This window comes from Paramisgurnus dabryanus, chromosome 23 (assembly GCF_030506205.2).
Source record: "Paramisgurnus dabryanus chromosome 23, PD_genome_1.1, whole genome shotgun sequence".
Taxonomy (NCBI): Eukaryota; Metazoa; Chordata; class Actinopteri; order Cypriniformes; family Cobitidae; genus Paramisgurnus; species Paramisgurnus dabryanus.
Window position 1 is genome coordinate 6,377,060 of NC_133359.1, and position 23,645 is coordinate 6,400,704.

The window sequence follows — 23,645 nt, forward strand, 5'->3', positions numbered from 1 at the left end:
CCAACACAGCGTTGGGTCAAAAGGGAAGAGCCCAACTCGTTTGGTTCTAGTTTGACCTATGCTGTTATGGTTCAAATATAAAAATTTTCAGGGTAGTTTAACCCAAAGGCTAAGTTCGTCCCTTTTTGAACCATTGCTGGTTGCACAGAACTTTTTTAACTGCAGTGCTAGCCTCAGGACTGTTGACTAAACACCTGTAATTTAACTGGAAACACTTCAGCTATTTCAAAGTCGTCTGATTGTTTAATTCTAAAGACTTTGGGGAAAAGTACACTAATGTTCTTCACCAGTCCTCCTAAAATGAAGCCAATCTGTGATTGGTTGTTTTAAATGTAAACGGTCTGCCTTTTGGGCAGTCCTTGGCTGCTGAAAGCTGCTATGGAATCCAGACTTTCTGCTGTCAGTCAAGGTTAGGCTAAACAAGTCAATTCATAAGATTTGCCGGTTTTGTGTTTGACATAAAATCTTTTTTTAATTTGCATTATCTTCGAAATTATACCTGACAACTTTTTTTAAGCTTACCATTGCGAATTTCAAGGACACTCAATAACTGATTTTTTTGCTTATTTTTTAACAAAAAAAACGGATTGCGGCTATGACAAGATTGATGATTTCCCCGCCCCTTATCCTCAGAGCCATCAGTCAACGCTATCGCAGAACAGTCTGTCACTTCGCTATGGGTGTGACGTTCAGAAAGTGTGTTTTGTACTCTATAATTCACCCTGCAGTAAATGTCGTAGTTTCTCGAGTCATCGCCTAGAGCTACGACAGTCAAAACGTGTCAAATTTTGAACATGCAGCACAAAAAGCGTTTGACAAGGTTTGAAAGTCACCGATCTATGTTATTACTACACATACAGAGGTTAAAAGAGTCTCTAGAGAATCTTATTTTTTTACAGGATGTCTCATAAATGTAGTTTGGTTTGGAGTTGGGTGGGGCAGCAAATTGTTCATGTTGAAACAGAGAGAAAGTACACTATGTAAATATAGGTGGGGCATAACAGTTTTGCTAGTCATACATAAACTTGTTTGAAATCTGCAATTATAGCAAATTTGATTAAAAAGCACTATAAGGAACACTTACAGATTTAAAAAAAATTATGTACTGTCTCTTTAAGAGATAACAATATTGTGGTTTGTTCCAACAAAATGGAGTTGACACAAACGCATACAGTTTATTTACTTTTTATTGGTTATTTTTTGTCTTTTACAAGAACATAGAACTATGACACTTACATACGTTTATTTTACAATGCATTTTTGTTGAGTTATAAAACACATAGACATTTGGGAATGGAAATGATCAAAGGATTTAGAGAAAAACATTCTGTGCATTCTTAAAGGTCAGAAGACCTCTCAGCCGGATTCATTCATGATCCTATAAATGTATGTCGGAGATATTTAAAGATTACAAATCATTCATAACAGTCTGACAGCATTGTCGCATACACACCAGATTAAATATAAGAAACAAAAACATACCCAAACCGCACATTTAACATTTGGTAAACGAATAAAAAAACTTTATACAAAAATTAACACTACTAATGTAAGTAAAGGTGCTTAGTGTCAAATTAATGCACGTATTGCACCGAATACATTTACGAAAAATAAGACATTTGTATTTTCTTAAAGATGAAAATATAAATGATGTACATTGCTATTGCCAAAGGTGAACACTTCTGTTTGTGAACTGCGTAGAAAAATCTGTATTAATTTGGCATATTAATGAATTTTCAATAAAGACATATACTCTTCTGTAAAGATATACAAAACTATGTGGAATGCAGATCGCAAGCTGCACCCTGTGACCCCATCAGTCAATGGGTTTAAATGCAACCACACAACACATTTACATTCATTCATTAGTGTGTCTTTATATCATTATTATTAAAACTATTATTATTTGCATATGAAATAATCATATATAATTGCATCAAGAAGCTTTTTGTACATGCAAAGCACCAAAAACATAGAAAACCCAAATAGATTTTACACAAACTAGTTAGATGTAAGCATATGTGTTATGACAAGCAAGGTTACAGCACAAACATGTCCATCAGTCTGTAAAGTTATGGACTTCTTATACAATTACAATTAAAATTTTCCCGTTTAAAACATCTACTTTGTTGACAAATATCTAAAAAAATAAAAATATAAAACAACAGAATTGTATAAAGAGTGATCTGATCATGTATAGTCTTGTAAATTTATTTTACAAGTAGCAGTCAGTAAAACACAATATTATCATATACAGTAAATCCCTAAAGATGTTTTGGAAAATTGCTAAAAAAGCAAATAAGAAAGGTGCATCCGAGCAATAAAGTCTTGTCCATATTTTCATGTTTTACAACATTGTATGTTTGTTGCAGGTTGAGTTGGCTTTGAATTTTCCTTAGTTGAACCGTGAGTGTCTCTATCCATTGTTCTTATTAAATGTCTTTTTTCTATAAAAATATGATAGATGTATTAGCCACCCATATGAAGATGTTCAGACGCACAGTTGTGCGAGGTGGTCTTTGGTGAACCCTTTCTGTAAAACATAAAACATAAACATATGAGAAATCATATTTATTTTCAAACAGGTTTTCCAAACCTTCCCCCTATCTGCCATTGGACAAACAGATGATCCCACCCCGAAACCTAGTTGCTGTGTTGGATGTTTAATAACACACACAACCAGTGTTTACACTTGTTAGAAAATCAAATTACGAACATCTTGTTTATACACTGCTTAGCCAAAAAAATTTGCAAATCTAATTTTGTTTTGCCGCGTATGCAAAATGTCACATTTTTGACCAAGATGATGCAAGAATCAAACAAAAAAAAGTTTTTCAAGTGCACTCATTTGTTTAATCAGCCTGTTTAATGTGTTTAATTTAACCAAGATGACGCAAGAATCAAACAGCCTGATTCTTAGCCAAAAAAATGTGCAAATTTAATTTTGTTTTGCCGCATTTAGCTTTGATTGCGGCACACATTTCTTGTGGTATCGTCTCAAAAACCTAACGCAAAATTTTACATTTTTGACCAAGATGACGCAAGAATAAAACAAAAAAAAAGTTTCTTTAAGTGCTCTCATGTGTTTAATCAGCCTGATTCTTAGCCAAAAAATGTGCAAATTTAATTTTTTGCCGCATTTAGCTTTGGTTGCGGCACACATTTCTTGTGGTATCGTCTTGAAAACCGTATGCAATATTTGACATTTTTGACCAAGTTGACACAAGAATAAAACAAAAAAAAGTTTATTTAAGTGCTCTCATGCGTTTAATCAGCCTGATTCTTAACCAAATAAATGTGCAAATTTAGTTTTGTTTTGCCGCATTTAGCTTTGATTAAGGCACACATTTATTGTGGTATCGTCTTGAAAACCGTATGCAATATTTGACATTTTTGACCAAGTTGACACAAGAATAAAACAAAAAAAAGTTTATTTAAGTGCTCTCATGCGTTTAATCAGCCTGATTCTTAACCAAATAAATGTGCAAATTTAGTTTTGTTTTGCCGCATTTAGCTTTGATTAAGGCACACATTTATTGTGGTATCGTCTCGAAAACCATATGCAAAATTAAACATTTTTGACCAAGATGACAGAGAAGATTAAAACAAAAAAATGTTTTTTTAAGTTCTCTCATGTGTTTAATCAGCTTGATTCTTAAACAAATAAATGTGCAAATTTAGTTTTGTTTTGACGCATTTAGCTTTGATTACGGCACACATTTCTTGTGGTATCATCTAGAGATCGACCGATATATCTGTTTTCCGATATTTCCCCCGATATTTGAGCATTTTCAGATGATCGGATATCTGTTTTGTAATATCGGATTGACCGATAAACAAGAAAATTGCGCGCTGGACGCATCTGAGGAGAGGAGCTCACAGCAGCAGCAGCGTGCACAGCAAATATGACGGCGGAGTGACGCGACTTTATTAAAAGGACTTTGAGTATACTTACTTTGCATATGAGGCATTTATAGCACAGCTTATTTGTGCATTAATGTATGTTATGTTAAATAAGTTGATATATTAAAAGCAATGTATGCAGCTTGTCTAAGAATAGAAGCTCACAGAGTCACGCTGGCTGATCCATAAAATCCGGTCCCAATAACGACGTAGCTTTGCATGAATAAAACAGCCATGAATTAATGCTTTGTGGAATTAAAAACGCTAAATTAAATTCGTTTTTCTGTTATTTATGCTTATCATTAGCATCGTAAAATCACGTTCATATTGCTGATCACTACCGGAGGCTAAAGCACATCTACCACTTTTAACAAGATTTACCCTATTAACATTTACCAGATAAACATGATTTTGCTAAAATATCTAAATAAATGTCTGTGGATATTAATTAATTATTTATTACCTCCGCAAGCGGTCACAGTTTAATACAGTTAATGCGCGAGTAAATGCATAGATAAACAGCGCTGTCTACAGCCATTTCATAAGCTAAAACAACTAAATATGAATTATTCTGAAATCAAATAATGTTACCAGTTAAGAAATTTGATGATATATAAGCCGTTTTGTTTGTTACGTTCCTGAATGTAGTATTCCAGTCAGTGATATTATTTGTAAAATCTCTTTGCTAACTACTGGTTGGATTGCTGAAGGCTCAGGTTGCTGGTCAAAACAACGATATTATATCCCAAAAAAGGCACTTAATCCACCTGTTTTACTCTATAAACTATGTATAACAAGCAACTCCGCTATACTTTTCTCTCTCTCCCGCTCTGTTACCTGAAAACCGCAGCGCGAACTTTGGATCAGTCCATTTCTGACGAAATGATAGGGGTGTTTGGAATAGTCCATGTATTGGGAATATAGTTTCTACATTATTCATTAAATTAATATTTTTCTTCACTCTTTCAGACCCCTCTATTTATGACTTTGTATGCAAAGAGGGAGTGATTGTGATGATGATTATTATTATAAGGGTTTGTTCAGTTCAGTAGTGTAGTAATTATTATGTCAAAAACAGAAGTATAACAGTAAATAAAAATCGGTTCAGCATATCGGTTATCGGGCACATAAGCCTCCAAATATTTGTTATCGGCATCGGTTTGAAAAAATTAGTATCGGTCGATCTCTAGTATCATCTCAAAAACCATATGCAAAATTAAAAAAATTTGAACAAGATGACGCAGAGAATCAAACAAAAAAAGTTTTTTTTAAGTGCTCTCATGTGTTTAATCAGCCTGATTCTTAACCAAATAAATGTGCAAATTTAGTTTTGTTTTGCCGCATTTAGTTTTGATTACGGCACACATTTCTTGTGGTATCGTACAAAATGTATAAATGTGGTTCGTATAAATGTATGTAAATTTGCCAACTCGTAAAATACGTACGAATTTCCGTGAGATAGCGTTGGTTTAATTCATGTGTGAAAATAAAATTGTATTAGTAGTTTTCTTTGCTCAACACAAGGTAACACCTTTTCCACGATTACAGTACATATCATTCAAAGTGGTTGTTTACGAAAAGCTAAAATCGACACATTGCATTGGTTAGGTTGAAAAAATCATTGCCAGTTGACTCTGTTCAATGCAATAATCACTGGCTCATTTGCTTACTTTAATGTAAATGCCGACTTTTTTGTCCAGGCAGAATATTTTATAGCAAGAAAAAGATTTTTGAAAAATGACTCGCTTCTCCTTTAACAGATTTAATCGTATCAGGTAGCACCTTGGCTATCCTCCCAGCTCTAAACTAGCATGTTTCTTTACCTTTGGCGTTCTTGTGGTGTGTTGGGGCATGCTCACACGGAAATCACCTGAACACCACATCTATAAAATTCTGCCTCTCGTGTCAGCACACCTGAATATATTCCCTGTGTATTTGTACTTTAGGTTTCGTAATAAACATCCCGTATTCGACCGTATATGTGACGGGGTTATTTCTCTGTTGACCGTATACTTGCGTTCGCTATGTGTAGGTGTGTGTGTATGTGGGTGTTGAAATAACTGGAAAATGACTCGAGGGAAGGGCGGATGGCAGTAATTCATTTCAAAGGCGACTGTGACTATACTGGTTCGTAATACACAAATACGAAACGTACACACTTTCTAAGGGCGGGTCGTTCTTGGTTGGATGAAAATACGTTTGCTGTCAAGTAAATACAAATATTCACAAGCCCAGTCTTTATGTTATTCTTGTTCAAGTATGCATCAAGTAGTAGGTTAAGTATGTTTTACTAGAAATACAATTTAATAGTAACCAAAAAAAAAACGTTTTGCATGATTTAGTGTAATATTTTGCAATGTTCGATCCCATGAACACACATACTGATCAAATGTATAGCTTCTAAATCAGATGCATGAATATAATTTTATTTTAATAATGTTAGTGATATCTTTTTCTTTACAGGCACAACTTTTCACGATTGATTAAAGTGGGGTTCTCATGGCATTTTAAACAAATTTAACTGTCTTTAATATGGCTTCAAAACTTACATTTTTGTAATCTTTGTGGAGTTTCTTGTACTGGAACATATTCCTCATTACCGTCCCTGCTGCTTTGGCAGCTTTACGTTTATCAGGGCTACAAAAAAGAAAAAACATTAGTGCACAGAGATAATCTCTGTAAAAACATTGTTATGCTCTAGTCGGGCAACTTTTAGTTTTACCTTCCGTCGTGATTGCTAATGATCCCTTGTAACTTGGACAAGCCATCGAAGTAGCTGATATCTCTTGCTGCCACACTGCTTGTAGTCACCAGGTTGTTGAGAGCCCCGCAGATGTTCGTCACCACGTCGGTTGAGGGGTTCTTCACCGTGCCATCATCGGGCAACAAGACGACCAAGTTCTGGACCACTTTGACGGCTAAAACGGCAAGAAATTGAGCCATGAGATGCTTGAATGCCAAAGGGGGTGACTGTTTCAAGTTTTCGGTTGGGAAGCTTACCCATATCATCCTTGTTTCTAGCGTGCCGGGAGAGGTTTCTGACGAAGCCGGTGAGGGCACGGAGCTCTGAATCGTTTTTGGTTTTGCTGAAGAGATCCATGACGGTGGGCAATATCCTGTTCTGCTCTATCGCCACACGACTCAAGATGGACGCCCACTGAGGATTGGAGAGGAGTGTGACCGTTAAATAAATGCTATATATTTCCGTTGTATTCCTAATGTGGTGGATAGCTCAGTGGTAAAGCATTGCTCAAAAGGTCATGGGTTCAAACTCAGGTGTTGTGAGTAGTACCTCTGGCATTGTTAGGCAGTTGTGAATTAAGTGTTGCTGCCAGGCTGCTCTGGATGGTAACTATGACCCTACTGTTTTTCATGATAGCTACAGTGTTGTTTTGGTTGCTTAGGAAGTTGTAGATGGTTGCTATTGCATTGCTAGGCAGTTGCCAAAGCATACTGAGTGTCATGCTTTTTTATAGTTGCTAGGGTATTCCTTGTGGCTGCTACTACTTCTTATAAATCGTTGCTAGGGAGTAACTTGGTGGTTGTTGGGGAGTTGCAAGACGGTTACTACTTTCTAAAAACGTCTGGGTTGTTTTTAACCCATGCTGGATAAATGTTGGACTGAACACAGGCTCGTTTAAATGATATTACGCAGCAGCCATAAATTGTCCCCTTAGTATCTTTCAATAGCAGGGGACTATTTTCGGGCACTGCGTAATATCATTGCGCCTCTGCAGCCATGTTACGGCAGCAAAGTCCTTGATTATTACTCCAGAATGAGAGTATGGTTCCTAGCCATATCTGCCTAGACAATCACAACTTTAAATTTTTCCGTCAGTCTTAGTACACGATGTAACTACAGAAGAGTCAAGTTTTAAATAGAAAAATATCGAAACTCTTTAGGGGTTTTTTAGGCGCGATGCTAGGTCTAATCAGATTCAATGGATTATGCTAAGCTATGCTAAAAGTAGTAACGCCAGACCTAGAGATCTGCTGGATGGATTCGAAAATGGTAAGAATCAAATGTTTAACTCTAGGGGAGCAGGAAAATTATCATATTTTCAAAAAAAAGTGGAGTGTGTCCCTTTAAAAATTACCCAATTCTGGGTTAAAATGGACTAATGTTGGGTTGTTGTTATGCAACCATGTGTTATGATAACCCAACAGTTGGGTTAAATCAACCCAGCATTGTGTTTTGTCCAATATGTACCCAGCATGAGTTAAAACCAACCCAGCCATTTGTAGTGTGTAGGGTTGAGGTCCACACGGATCCATTTAGATCCGAAAACCAGAGGTCCGACTGGAGACCCCAGCGGGTTCGTTTCTAAAGGTTTCAGGTGTGCCTCGGACACAGGCCAGGTATAATATTAGTGGTCTCTGGAAATTTTAAATAAATGTGTTTTATGTGTTTAACTATTTTGCATGTGTGCATCGGAGTCCTTTAACAACATTTGTGGCAACAATGAAAAACGTTCTGTTTTTGTGTGTGTTTCTAGGGGGTAGAGTTCTTACACATGTGCTTTGGACTACATCAAAACATATGTCTCTGGCCGAAGGTTGAACTATGTGCTCATAAGGCAGAGTCTGTGAGCGGTTATGCTTGGGGCGTAATCAATGTGACATCACATTGATAGGGGATCGCCAACAACCTGTTTTGTGTGACTGTTGCGGTTTAAAGGAGAATAGATGGAGTTTCTGCACACACCCTGGCTACTCATTTTCTGCTAGAAACACATTAAAAGTTTTCAAGGATGGGAGGCTTTAAAAAATATATTTATGCGTGTCGGGTTCGGGTAAAAAGTGATTTGTGGAATTTCAAGTTGGGTACATTTCTTTGGACCCGAGAAGACCTCTAGTGTTGGGTGCTTTAAGCCAATCCCCAATATCTCTAACAAGAAATGAAGATCTTACCCGCTTGTCTCCAGCAGTGATGTTCTGCAGGGCTCCAGCTGCAGCCTCTCGTGTTGTGCTGTTGATCTCACAGTTCTGCAGCACTTTGTGATACATATCCACTATCTGAGGGTGCCAGAGCCACTCCATACCTCTTGGCAATTTTGACACTTCTGAAAATGTAGTAAGGTCCTGATTTTGCCTCTAAAAGCAGAAAGACATGTTGTTGGATCCCTTATGCAATGCAATAAAAACAAAACATTAAAGTCCAGGCTAGTTAATCATAATCATAATCTAATTGTGAGATTAAAGTTTAATTTCATTTATTGATTTTATTCTTTGGCATGACCTTACTCAGTTAATATTAAATAAATCAAGATTATATTTTCACAGAATGTTATTTACATAACGTAGCATAAATTTATGTAGAAAACAGTAAATTATAAACACATGAATTTAGCTGGTTTTCACAGACTGAGGCACATTTATTTTGGAATAAAAAAAAAGAAAAAGTGTCTCCTCACATCTTTGGCTTTCTTGCTCTGAGGGGTGAAACAGCCGATAGGTTCGCCCTTTGAAGAACCTGTAGCACGATTCGGACCCTCCAGTCTGTTTTGTATTGTTAGGGGAATCTCAGAGTACAGCTGATAAGACAGATTCCTCAATACACACACCGCGTTCTCCACACCCTGAGAGAGGAACGTTCACATTAATGTTATGACATTAATAAGGTTAAGCTGGTAAGATAGAGCTTGAAAATAACCTTTACCTTCTCTTCATATTTACCGTCCTCAAAACATCTTTGAACATAGGCAACGAGAGCATCTACAAGGTTAGGGGTCTCTCTCATTTGTTGTCTGGTCCTCTCGTGGACTGAGCTCAAGTTTCTGTTAAAGAAACAAAATTTATAAAAATGTAAAAGTAGGAATCTCACAAAGATTTTTTTTTGTATAAAGTAAATGAAGCGGGTTAAGTTTTTTTGCATAATTCTCATGATTATCATATTAAGCAAATATTTCCTCTAAATTCTCATCATTAAATTCTCATCTAGACCTTTTATTTTAATTTCCGTGTACCTAAATGATTCTCGTTGTGTATTATGGTAACAAACATATTAAGGTTCTATATTTTTACATTACATGCTACATTTGGGGAAATAAATCATATTAATCTTAGTCAATGTTATTTATAAACAACTTTTTTATTTTTAGATCACATTACAGCAATGTGAATATGGGGAGGGGGGGTGTTTAACTGACATAAAGTCACACAAAATATTTTCTCACGACTTAATTTCCTCACGTTCTTGAAAGATTTTAAAGACTTAACCAAAATAGTACTCGTGGGAATTTTTAATAGTTCCTGCAGGAACAAGAACAGGTAAAGAGGAACTCAAAAAATATGTGTATGTGTACTTACTTAACTATATTTTGGGAACAAGTTTGTACCCAAAAGTGAGCAAAACCTGACAAACCTGAGCAAAACTTCCCTTTGGGGATGTCTTCATTTGAAAAAATGCTATGAAAATATAGTAATTATTTTTAATTGTAAAAATGGGCTAGCGTTCGGTTTAAGTATTTATAACAGAAGTCTATGGAATGTCCTCATTTAGACAGATAAATGTTTTTGTTTACACTACACTTGTTTGTGTGTGTGTGTGTGTATGTGTGTACACGTTTATGTTTGTGTGTACCTGAGACATCCAGTGGTGTTGAAGAAGATGTCTGACTCTGATGGGTTTAGTTCAATGATCTCCTTATCCCCAGTGCCCGAGAGGGGAATCAGTATCATTTCGGTCAAATCACCAAGAGTGTCCCGTGCCAATCTCTCTTTCAGGTTATCCTTAGATGAGAGATTCCACAGGATACCTACAGCGAATGAGAGAGGAGAGTATTAGATAATGGGAAAGCGGAAGAGAGCATGGGAAAGTAAATAAGAAATTGAATAAAGATAAGAACGAGAAAACAACAGCAGAGAAATATGGTTAAAAAAATATAAATCAGGTATGAATATATACACAAAGTTATGTCCTATATACACCTTATGAAATTATTGTTAATTAAAAAAATATTTTTTATTATTATTATAAATTAACAATTTTATGTTATTATTATTATTATTATAGTATAAGTGCATTATTTAAATTTTATGACAATTTAACTTATGTATTTTATTAAAAACTTTTTAAAGAATATTCATACAGCATATTTTCCTAATTTTGTTAAAAAACATAAACTTAAATATGTAAAACTCATATAAAACTCATATGTCTTCTCGTATAATTTTCATTAAAAAAAAAAGTTTTCCAGCTTCCTTTAAAAAGATTTATGACCTCCTCAGTTTTTGACGACAACCGCTATGTCATCTTTTTCAAAGTCGGCAAGGTTTTAGGGATTGGATTCCCACAGGTGGGATGTTTTTTTTGGAGTGTGTGCATATCCAGACATGCACCGAACTGTTCAGATTGACTTGAACCTGACTCCACCAAAAGAGTCCTATCATTCTTTTGCGCAAGTCAAGACAACATTGGGCAACAATAAAGTGTCTTGATGTCATTCAAAAAGAGCGGTCGACGCCCTATATAGAGACTAACACATTATAGAGACTTACATCTAAAACTCATATGCAATTTCCCGACATTACAGAAAATACAATATATTCGTTATCAAAATACATTCTGGTCAAATTCTTCACAGAGAAAGCTCAGTAAAATGAATCTAAGACCAAGGACTGAGTCAAATGTTGACTATACTTAAAGGACAAGTTCGGTATTTTAGACTTAAAGCCCTGTTTTCAGATTGTTTATGGTGAAATAGAATGGTTTTGACTGAAATTTCGACATTTGCAGCTGCCCTGAGAATTTTCGCGTGTTTGTGTTTCATCTCACACCTCTACAATGGGTTTAATGGTGCACTGGAACAATCCTTCCTAAAATGCATTAAACTTTCGTTTACAAAGACGTGAAACTCACCGAGTGGTCAGGGGTGTTCACTGATATACTCACACAAAAATCACTGCAAAAGATGCTTTCCAACAGCTGTTTTAGCATTCGTTGTTAACTTGTGGACCTATTTTTCCAAACGCCTCACACCCGTACATTCTTCCGCTTAGAGCTTGAATAATAAACACTCCAGCCCAGGTGGTGGCGCTAATCTGCCTTTGCCAATTGCAAGAATAGAAACAAAGTTCCCGGCGCGGAGTAATACCGTACCACACAAGACATCTAATACAAGTCAATGGAGTTGGCAAAAACTACGATAAAACCTGTTGGAATGCGTCTTTTGCAGTGATTTTTGTGTGAGCATACCAGTGAACACCCCTGACCACTCGGTGAGTTTCACGTCTTTGTAAATGAAAGTTTAATGCATTTTAGGAAGGATTGTTCCAGTGCACCATTAAACCCATTGTAGAGGTGGAAGGTGAAACACAAACACCCGAAAATTCTCGGGGCAGCAGCATGACGAAATTTCAGTCAAAACCATTCTATTTCACCATAAACAATCTGAAAACAGGGCTTTAAGTCTAAAATACCGAACTTGTCCTTTAAATACTGCTTACATAAAGTTTAATGTAGATTATAATAGATTATTTTACCTCGTATATTAAAGTATCGCCATTAGCTTAGCAACACGCTAACACCAATCTAAAAGCAAAATTGCCAGATACTCTTTCATAGAAACAATCTTGTTCCCCAACAGCAGTAAAGTTTTTTTTTTTTAGAGCAACGTAACAATATTACAATAATCACCTGTGATGTTCTTGCGGAGTTCATCATCATCCTTTTTAAGAGCGTCTATAAGTTTAGGGATCCCACCGGCTTCAATGAGGGCCACTTTGTTCTCCATGTTCTCATAGATGAGGTTCCTGGTGGCCCCTGTGGCGTAGCGCTGTACCTCCTCATTGTCAACGTTAAAGAGCTGCACTAGAGAAGGGATACCCTTCTGCAATCTCACCTATGACAGAAAGCGTTTTTCAGTTTCATCCAACATTTTAGACGAATGCATCTTTAGATTATAATTACAAATCACATACTGTTTTCTTTGCATCACTGTTATGGTAACATTCGTGCTGGATGTAGGCTGCTCCCATCATCTGTAGATCTGGATCGGCCTGATTAAGATAAGCTATAGCAGTAGGCATGTCCAGGTTGTTGAGTCTACAGAGGAAAGTAAGAAAATTAAGAGAAATTTAATCGAAAGTTTTATTAAACTAATTTTAAGGGTTTTTTCTACATTATAAACTTTACACTCAATCAAGGGGCAACCTTCCGATGTCTCTGATGAAGCCAACATGGAAGTGACTTAAACTGCAATTCATCGACGGACCGCTAGACCCCATGTTAAAATGCCCAACTTTACAGTAGAAAATAATATGTTTACCACCAGTACAAATAGTGATTTTGGTCGATATATCTAATTTTGCCCTTCATGACAACTGTGCAGGGGGTTAAATTGTTCAGTTTAAATTATATCAAGCCTTAAAGTTCTGCATAATTGAGGGCGTGGCCACTTGAGTGACAGGTGAACTGACACAGCTGTCACTACAGTTGAGCTAGGCGGGTGTGGTTTCAGCAACCAGCCACCTCAGCTTCAACCACATACCGCCTCATTACCCATTTCTGGTTATCCGCGAGTGATGCGCAGTGACGCGATGCCAAGATGGCGACGGCAGGTTGCACTAACTATTGGCTTCAAAAAAGCTCTTCACAAACCTATGGGTGACGCCACGGAAACTCCGTCCATATTTTGTACAGTCTATGGTATCAACATAACTTTCATGAAGTAAAATCATTAAAAACATTCCTTCCACTGGAAAAAATAGTCCCTGAAGAGTGCTGTGCAGTGATACACAGATTAGTTTGGTGCAACAGTCATGACTATGATTTATTGTAAATAAAACACAGCTATTGACCAATCAGAATCAAGGAATAACTGATATTCTGAAATTAAAGGGATAGTTCACCCAAAAATTAAAATTCTGTCATCATTTACTGTCTCTCATGTTGCTACAAACCAGCATAAATTTATTTGTTCTGATGAACACAAAAGAAGATATTGTGAGAAATGTTTGTAATGGACCCCATTCACTTCGATAGTAGCAAAAATAATACTATGGAAGTAAATGGGGTCCACGAACGGTTTGGTTACAAACTTTTCTCAAAATATCTTTCACTGTGTTTATAAGAACAAAGAAATTTATGTAACAATATAAGAGTGAGTAAATGATAACAAAATTTTCATTTTTGGGTGAACTATCCCTTTAAGTCAAATGTATTGTCCTGTATTTCTTAAAAGACGATACAGAATAATTTTAACACTTTTCAGAGTCGGTTTAGTATTCACCATATATAAATTATGCAAATGTGCGTTCGAACTCAGCCTGCAGACGTGCACATACCTTTACTCATTTCAACCCTTTATTTCCAAAAAAAAATTATGTTTATCTGTCAACTTAACTAATTAGTTCAGTCCTTTAACAAATATTTTCTTTAAGTGTCATAATTACATTAAATTGCTATGGGCTTGCTATGGTTTCTCCCTGCGTGTTCGGATATGCTAGTTTGTGTGTTGCCGGAGTGATACGAAGCGTGTTTTTCCCAGGGTGTATTAGGTGTGAGGTGGCTGGACTGGTTTAGGTGTGTCTGCCGAACAGACAACCTCTTCACTTTTTACAAACAGGGCTGGGCAACATCAAATGCATACTTATGCACGCACATACGCACTGTTAGCGCAAAAAGCACAGATAAGCTAAGTGTAGCTTCACTGACAGGCTGTAAAACAACATATTAATAAACTCGTGGTTCAAAGGTCGACCTCTACAGTAACTGCATGTAATCACTGTTATCTGTGCCTCAGAAATGTGTCAGCTAACAGGCTGCTTTTACCGAAATAGCAACCATGCTAATTTGCTAACAGTAAGCAGTGTTTATTTTAAACAATGGTTTGGCACGTTTTTGCGGCCATGGTGCGAAATTCTGAGAATTTATGCCTGACAGCAATGGTTAGACGTGTTGTATAGTTTGACAGGCTATGTGAGCCATTTTAGCAGTAGCCTAATGTTTGTTTTGGGTGGTTAGCTGCTTTACGCCACTACTATTATTAAATTATAGATGTTGTAATACAAAGCATCATTGGTTATAAATTGTTAATAAATAAGAATGTATGTTAGGGTTGGGTTTATGACCAAAATTTAATATCACAATATGGGTTATTTAATACCACGACTAATGGCATGAATCACAATATAGCTGTTTTTATTTCATAATAAAATATATTTATATTTTAGCTTTTATGTAGTGACCAAATTATACGATTATTCATAACAGATAAAGTAACTTCACATTATGTACTATTCGAGCTTACCCATGCGAAAAAATATTTATATATATTTTATATATTATAATATATATTTCAAATATTATCATTTAGTTTAAACCTTCATATATCAGAATATATTTCAAAATGTAATTTTCTAATTTTATACAAATATTTTTTCCTGGCCAAAATATGAGTTTGTATAAAATATGTATAAAATAATAAAAGTATTTTGTAGTTGAAAATATATTTAATTTGAACCTTTTCAAACCTGAAAACTTCCAATGTCATGTGAATATAAATGCTTTAAAAAAATTATTTATAAAAGATATTTCAAAATATACAAAAAATGGCCAAAAAATATATTGGTGAAAAATAAATATTTATAAATATATTTCAGCACATATGTTTTAGCCATTTTTGTACATTTTGAAATATATTTTATATAATTGTTTTAAATATATTTTTTGCCGCATGGGAAAAAAGAAAGACTCAAAACAGGGAAACAATTAGTTTAAAAGTGAATAGTTTCGAATCTAGATTCTGATTGGATGATCTACATTCAAAGGCGCATTGCGTGTTGTCTATAAAGAAACTTAACTCTGCTTTTTGTTCAAGTTTTTTCTGAGTGTTTTGACTTTAATGTGCCGCATTATATTTTTGTATTACTCAATGTTGCTTAATTTCTCTCTTGTGTAGTTAACATAAAGCAGTCTTTCCCACAGGTAGCAATATACACCCTTGTATCACCCAGCCCAAAGGGTACATACAGTTAAATGAATGCGAGAATTGGCCCATGCGTTCTTACCCGCTCAGGTTTCCCATGCTGCCCGCCATATCCATGCCATCAAACACATCCTTGCCCCTCCCAACACTGTGCATACTCCTTACAGAGCCGGCACGTGACAGTCGTCCCTGCTGCACCATGGCCAGGTTGCCCTGGGAACCGCTGAACCCTACTGGCATGGTTCCATACATTCCGCCAGATGAGATGGTGGCCCCTCGCGTCTGTTGGCGATTGTTGATTCGACTGATGGTGCGGAAGGCGGGGCCTTTAAAGGACTGCTGACGAACGTAGACCTCCTGCTCCACGGCACCGCCTCCCCCGCTACTCTGGAGCGTCCCGCTGAGGGAACGTCGCATGGCCGGTAGCGTCATGGAACTGACCTGCTGCTGCCCACCTTCAAATCCGTTGACTCTAGTGGAGTACACGGAAGGACGTGGGTAGGTACTGGTTGCGTAGCCGTTGCTCATGCTTTGGATGGTGGCCTGACGTGCAAAGATGGCTTCGCGTTCCGAAGCACTTTCGTCGCTGTCGTCCTGTGCCACCCAGGAAGATACCGCCTGCCGTGGCATGCTTCCAATTCGCATGGAACGCATCGACGAGGTCTCAGGGTCGGTTGCCATACGGTTTAAGGAACGAGTCATTGTGCTGACCTGCTGCTGCACCTGGCCACCCTGATAACCGGCACCTTGGTACACGGCACCTTGGTACCCGCCACCTTGGTACCCGCCACCTTGGTACCCACCACCCTGGTACCCGCCCCCAACCATGTCTTCTTGGTAATAGGCTCCTCCGCCTCCACCACCTCTCGCCGTGTAGCTCATTTTTGTTTTTGGGGCGAAATCGATAGCGGAGCGAGATGAATAACCACCGCTGGCGTATTGGGATGCACGTTGGGCCTAGTAGAAAAGAACAGGGAATTGGAGGGAAATTAAAAACAGAAAAAATATCATATATAGTGATGCTTGCAACAGTGTCACTCAACAGGAATTCAACTCTTGAATGTGACACTTTTGAGATTTGTATGCTCAAGACTTTTTATAGCTGGGTAGAGCTGATTCGTGAAATATCACACCTGTCAAACATAATCTTCACTAGTGATTTTCATCATACTACTTGGACTACATTGACATCCATACAATCACACTAAAAGTTCATTATTAAATAAGCCAATTGAATTTTGTTGCCCTTAAAAAGAGCACAAAAAGTTTGTTTTTGTCACTTTGTCCATACAATGACAGGTATAGGGAGACTGTGTTCAGTTCCAACATTTATTGTTATTAATAAAGTGACACTAGTGGTGCATAAGTTAACTGTATTATATATATATATATATATATATATATATATATATATACAGGGTGCGATTTGCCGGGGGGGATGCGTGGGATTTCCCCCTTTCTGGTCAATGTATCCCTGCCTCTGCTTAATTATTTTTATCCCCGGTGGGGATAAATTTATCCCCCCCTCAAAGTGATCAGTGCTACTACACTTGTGGCGAGACGGATCACAAAACTTATCACTGATCCGTGGTTTGATTAAAGTCAATTTTGTTTTAAAATGCGCTGCTTTGGCTGGCTCTGATACAGCTGCCGCGCAGCCTCTCTGTATTCACCACTCTGCATGCAGACTTGCTCAATGTCCCGCCCACGGCGCTATCTGATTGGTTACAGACCCGGTTACACCTCACGAGTAGCCTATCAACACATGCGAGATGGTTATGGAGCTGTGTGTCGAAACGGTGTAAGGCAGCATATTCATCCGCATATTATTAAAGCGGGAATAAACATCACAATCTGATTATCTGTTTATGATGACAAGCAGAGTTAGTGTCCCAGTCACACCACTGAGAATGGCCGAAGTTACACGCAGATGAGGCGTTTAGCGAGGCGAGGGCGCGTCCAGTTTGCGCAAATGAGGCTAAGTGACTATACATAATGCATCTGTCTTTTCTATCATTTCACTGTAGCTCCGCATTGCGGTGTAAAGTTAATATTATTACTTTAAAAGCAGCAGTAAAACTGTTTCTACTGTAATGGTTTAACTTTGCAATCAAGACATTGTTCATATTTATATTTAAGTTGACACTACATTGTGCCATACAGTTTTGCCATTCAAGATTTAATTCTTACGCGTTTTTCGTTGTGCATGATCACAGTTCATATGTGTGGGGAAAGATAAGCTATTAGAATAAAAATATTGCGTTAGGCTGCTTCATGAGTTAATAAGAAAAAATATTTTACAATTCCTGCAAATGCAGTGATGAGTGTTCTCATTATTTATTTTTATGAATTAAAATGTTTTGAAATGTGCTGTGGACAGAGACGCATTATGTCAAGAATTATAAAAAAATCGTCAATAAGCTCATAATTTGCGCTAAAATAGTCTAAATGTTAAGTTTTAAAACCATTTTAAAAAGCTGGTTATATTTTGATGTTTCTGCGCAAGTTCAGCAGACAGTGAGGTTCGGGTTGTTCCGATCAGAGCTCGTGAGCGGAGAGCGCATTTCTGAATATTAGAAATATTTTAATTAGAAATATATAAAAAAAATAATAATAATATTATAATGGATTTTTGTTAGGTCAGACAATGATTACCAAATTTCTCTCTCATATTGCTCTTCTTAACCACTGAAAACAGTCAAAAAAGTAAAAACTAGTGGTGGGTACAAAATAACTCATGACGAAATATGGTGGGTGCCCACCGTCGCCGAAATCGACGCCTATGAAAACATCCCCCCCTCTGTTTTTTTCACAAATCGCACCCTGTATATATATATATATATATATATATATATATATATATAAAAATAAAAAGAATCTTACCATTGCCGCTGGTCTGGTTGCAGAATAGACAAAAGATTTTGAACTAAAATTTGGTGTGGCAGTCTGTGTCGGATATTTTGTCATTGTTGAATAATTTCCAGACTCTAAAAGAAAACAGAAACAACACATGAGAAAGCATATAAAATATAAATCGATGAAATAACAAGAATCACACTAGTTTATTTAACTTTTAGCAAAGAATATTGCCCCAAATTATCTGTCTTTTTATGTAAGACTTTTTTTAGATGGAAAATAAATCTTTGGTGTCGCCAGAGTACACATGTTAATTTTTAGCTCAAAATATCTTATAGATAATTTATTATAGCATGTTAAATGTGCCACTTTGTAGGTGTGCGCAAAAAGTGCCGTTTTTGGGTGTGTCCTTAAAATGCAAATGAGCTGATCTCTGTGTTAAATAGCAGTGTCGTGGTTGGATTGAGGGGCGGAATTATCCCCTTCTGACATCACAGGGGGAGCCAAATTTCAATGATCTATTTTTTCACAAGATACTGGGTTGATCTTTTTGACATTTTCTAGGTTGGTTGAAGTACTGTGGACCCAATTATAGCAATTAAACATGAAAAAAGTCAGATTTTTGTGATATGCCCGTTTAAAAAAAGAAAAGAAATTATTTTCTAAGTTCATATTCACATATTGTACATTTCACTCATTTTTTAAACAGAAAGAAAATTCTCTTTCACTTTAGTTAGACTTCTACTTGAGTTTGTATGACTAGTTGATACGTAAACACAGTTGTTTTTTGAAAAAACAACATAACAAATGCAAAACTTTGATCCTTTGGTTACCTTCTGTCAGATGTATAATACCTTTGTGCATCTAGTTTGTAAGTAAACAATGCAGCTAAATGGAAAAAGCATCCGTCAGCGTATGTTGTTTGCACATGCCGTGCATACTGACTGAACTGTGATGTCATTAACCAGACTATTTTACACAGCACTAAATCTTTCGCTTTTTTTCCAGATATTAGTGTGTTTTTTAAACTTACCATAGTAAATACTGAAGTATGCTGCTAACGGAAGTATTAATTACAGTTTGTCAATTCATCATAGTTAATACTACAGACTACTATAGTATACAAGTGTAAGAGTTACTATTATATACTACAGTATATGCAACCCTTCAAAATACTACACTTTAGTAAATATTTAAACAAACTACATTTTTTTCTTATGTGGGGGGAGCTCGAGTAGATCAGACAAAAAGCAAAAAAATGTAGCGCCCTGTAAAGCCGTCAGGTCAGTAACATTACAGTCAGTCAGTATGCTCGGTATGTGTCCTTGATGACACGGTAAGTATGTGGAAACCTGTACATAGTGAGTTACTGCAATACAAGTTTGCTGTTGTTTTACAAGGCCCTAATCCAGGTTTAGCCGTGCAAGTTAAATGTCTCATGGCTTGTATCATCAAAAACACAGGGTATATGCACGTCCATGGGCATGCATGTACACGTGTGTGTGTGTGTGTGCGTGTAAATTTGGGTGTGGTATGTGCTTTTCATAAGTGTTAAAGTTTAGAGTCAGTGTGAGACAAAAACCAGTGAAAGCGCTGAACCGGTCTGATAGCTGCAGGCCACTCCCAAGGGCCCTGCCCAAAACACACACTCATACACTGCTTCGCCCTCGCCCTACCCTGCCATTTTGCTTAAAGTTAGTGGAGTTTAACTCAAGTAACTATTCCTAAATAAATTATCGCCAAATTTTTTAAGCTTTTCATTCAAGAGTTTTGAAGCAAAAGCAGACTTATGACCTACATCTCTCTCAAAGCTTTAACGTATGCTGGGTATCCCACCAATGTCTATCTAGTTTTCAGTTTTCCGTAATTGATATTCACACCATAGTGACTGACACCCCACTCCTTTTGCAATGCTAAGCACTTAATCTCTGGGGTGGGTCGGGTATTTCACTCTCACTTGATGCTTAACAGCAACAGAGATTACACTTGAACCTTGCTCACTTTCCCTGTAAAATATTTAAACGAACCACATTTATTACCAGAAGTGCATGTGTTTGTATTTTTGCCTGTTTTGTCAATACCAATTCTTCCTCATGCTTTTTTGGAAAACCTGTTGCATATTTCTATTCTAACTTATACGAATCATTGGCAAATTAAAAATTCTCAAAGGTTTCATTCCCTGTCGATTCACTTTATTGAAAACTACTAATGTTCAAGCAGAAGTGTGAAAACTTTAAATACTAACTCAATGACCAAAGTGACCCAACCACAATTTGACACCGTTCCTTATTTTTATTTAAAACAAAGGTACATAGAACCTAGTTTGAGTCATGCCATATACACTACTACTACTACTATATAATAATAACATATTACTATTACTACTGTTTAACATATTAATGTTAATATGCTGTATTATTTAATACTATTTAGTCATTTTAATTAGATTTCCACCTTTTAAACATGTTTACATTAACCATCAATTACAGTGCTGATTAAAAAACATTAAGTTTTTAGAGTAAAATACTTCACTGTTATTAGAAAACGGTCAAATATGTATACACTTTTGACTACTAGTATGTAAATTATATAACCATCTATTCGGTTACATAAGTCATGTGATCATAGATTTAGCTGTGGGCTGGTTAGTCTTGAATTTGCAAAAACATCCATATAAGGAAAATAAACAAAATGCGTAATAACGTAATAACAATGTATTTATATCAATTTGGTTTAATAGTTAAACATGTGCATAACATACATTTATCAGCTTGTCAGATTAATAATAATTTAAAGACTTAAGTTTTATGTAGCTGCAAAAAGTGTGTTCAACTTCATAAACCCGCTGCGCAGACGGATCGAAATATGTCATCAACGTACCGCGAGAGCTGTGCTTTCAAATAGCTCTCGCGGTACGTTGATGTCATATTTCAATCGGTCTGCGCAGCGCTGCAATGAGGAGAATTTGAAATCGCACATTGACACACCTGAGACTGCGTATTGTGAAGTAGAACCGTTCTGTCGCGGAAGCGTCGATTTCTCCGCCAGCCTCAAGGACACCTGCTGGTGAACGCGCTTAAATCTGCTCTCCTCCTTGGCGTGCATCCCGCCGTGCGCGAGCTCGTTATCGGACGGGACCGCGTAAGTACTGACGGTCGAATTGGGCTGCAGCGCCGTCATAAAAACGTTGTCCGAGTTCATACTCACACTCATCGCGGTGATGGGACCGAGCTACACCAACAAGAAATCAAAGTTGATTGTCCCACCAGAGAGCGGGTAAAAACTAAATCCCAACTATGCGAAACAATAACCGCGTATTAGGTTACTGGTATCGTGTTACTGCGTTGATGTTAGTGCCAGAGATCCAACTGACGAACTCTCTGATCTGAGCGTCGTTTTCGCAGGTGGGTGTTTCGGGGGGCGGGCCCTATGCATGAGTCACATGTTACCTGATCCAGGTAAGATTCATAAAAGGGCTAAAGGAGGCTTTTCTCATCGAATTTTTTTGTTTAGGGGACTATTACGCAAAACATGTTCATGTCACGTTTCACCCCAAGGTATATCAATAGAGATGTTGATCATTCTATTTTGTATATTATTTTAATACAATCACAACTACACATAAAGAAAAAAACATTAAAAACAGTTCCTTCAAATAGATGAGGCTTTACTAGAATCTAATTTGTGCCTAATATCGCATTTTGAGCTGGGGTGAGGTTATACAAGAGATTCAAAACGTAAAATTTGTAGAGAAACTTCTTTTAGATGTTCATCTAAATATATGGTTTTTTTTAAGTTATTTAACAAAGTTAAGTATTTTTAATCTAGAAAAATGATCCAAGTGAAAGTGTCTGCATCTGGTGCCTGCGCACGCACACCCACGTGTGACGTATGTTCCAGTTTGCAGTGCTTGTGTACCGTCGCCTAGCAACACAAGGACGGCGTGTCATGTCACGTTGTACTTTATTTACAGTAGTTTTCAGCTTTATTCTATGAATAAAAAGGTTCGTTTCGATTTTTACCAAACTCTAATAACAACTGAAGATGAAATACAATCCTTTTAAAGAAAAATATTTTGCCATAATTACATTTTAAAATGCGCTTGCCCAATGCTATTACAATAAACAATTGTGCAACGTGGAAGTATGTGATCCTTACAACACTATCATCAACATCAGTGTCCTAACTATTGCTGATTTATTTATTTATTAATTTTAAATTACAAAAATCCATGGATTCCTTCATCCAATTCCACTTAATTCTAATATATAATAGCCTACTTTTACTATTTTACTACATCCATCACAAGAGGTGCTTTACATTTCTTCAAAGTTTTTGCTAAAATTATGCTGAATTAAGATTTTTTTTATTTATCACATGCTTTTCCTCACGAATCATCCCAACTAAGACATCATGTCACTGCTATCTATAACACTGATCATACAATGACAACATTAACAAAACATTTAAAGCCATCGTGCTACTCACCAACAGGACTTTGGCAAATATTTCCAGTGCAGAAAAAAAATTCTGTATTTGTGTTGAATTTGATGTGCTGTGTTCCTGTGGTTTTCTTGTTATAATCTGACAGATGTCACAGAGATGGGTGAAGTTATAGTTTATTCATTGACTACGCCCCTGACACCTTAAATGTGTGTGTGTGTTTATGTACGCATGTTCACCTTTCTGGTAACCTAACCCCAAGTTTTAAGGGAGGTGTGTGTGATTACAGTATTCATCAGACAGTTACAGACGTTGTCTGAGACATACACTAACTGGGTGAGTCTGAAAGTGTAGGCGTGATGAAAGATGTGGGGTCATCAGAGGGAGTGAATCATACTAGGTGTCTCCTAAATATTCAGTAGCACACAAAATGCTCTCTGAGATAACTACACATTAAGCCTTATTGATCTTTTGATCGTTCTAGATTTTGTCATTATGTTGCATTGTTGATAC

General features: G+C 36.7%; 1 protein-coding gene across 2 annotated transcripts; it reads right to left on the reverse strand.

Moving 5' to 3' along the window:
* Nucleotides 1–1,169: 1,169 nt before the first annotated feature.
* On the reverse strand, nt 1,170–23,333 carry pkp3a (plakophilin 3a). Of its 2 annotated transcripts, none has more exons than XM_065292169.2 (13): nt 23,178–23,333; nt 18,717–18,820; nt 15,916–16,790; nt 12,826–12,949; nt 12,542–12,746; nt 10,487–10,661; nt 9,563–9,680; nt 9,318–9,482; nt 8,815–8,997; nt 6,904–7,060; nt 6,626–6,821; nt 6,453–6,540; nt 1,170–2,533 (listed from the first exon to the last, which is right to left on the reverse strand). In XM_065292169.2, the coding sequence occupies exons 2-13, from the start codon at nt 18,798–18,800 to the stop codon at nt 2,492–2,494; spliced, it is 2,412 nt and encodes an 803-aa protein (XP_065148241.1). In that variant the 5' UTR covers nt 18,801–18,820; nt 23,178–23,333; the 3' UTR covers nt 1,170–2,491. The 2 variants fall into 2 exon arrangements, with proteins under 2 accessions (XP_065148241.1, XP_065148240.1); XM_065292168.2 differs by lacking the exon at nt 23,178–23,333 and adding an exon at nt 21,677–22,070.
* Between the last annotated feature and the right edge of the window lie 312 nt (nt 23,334–23,645).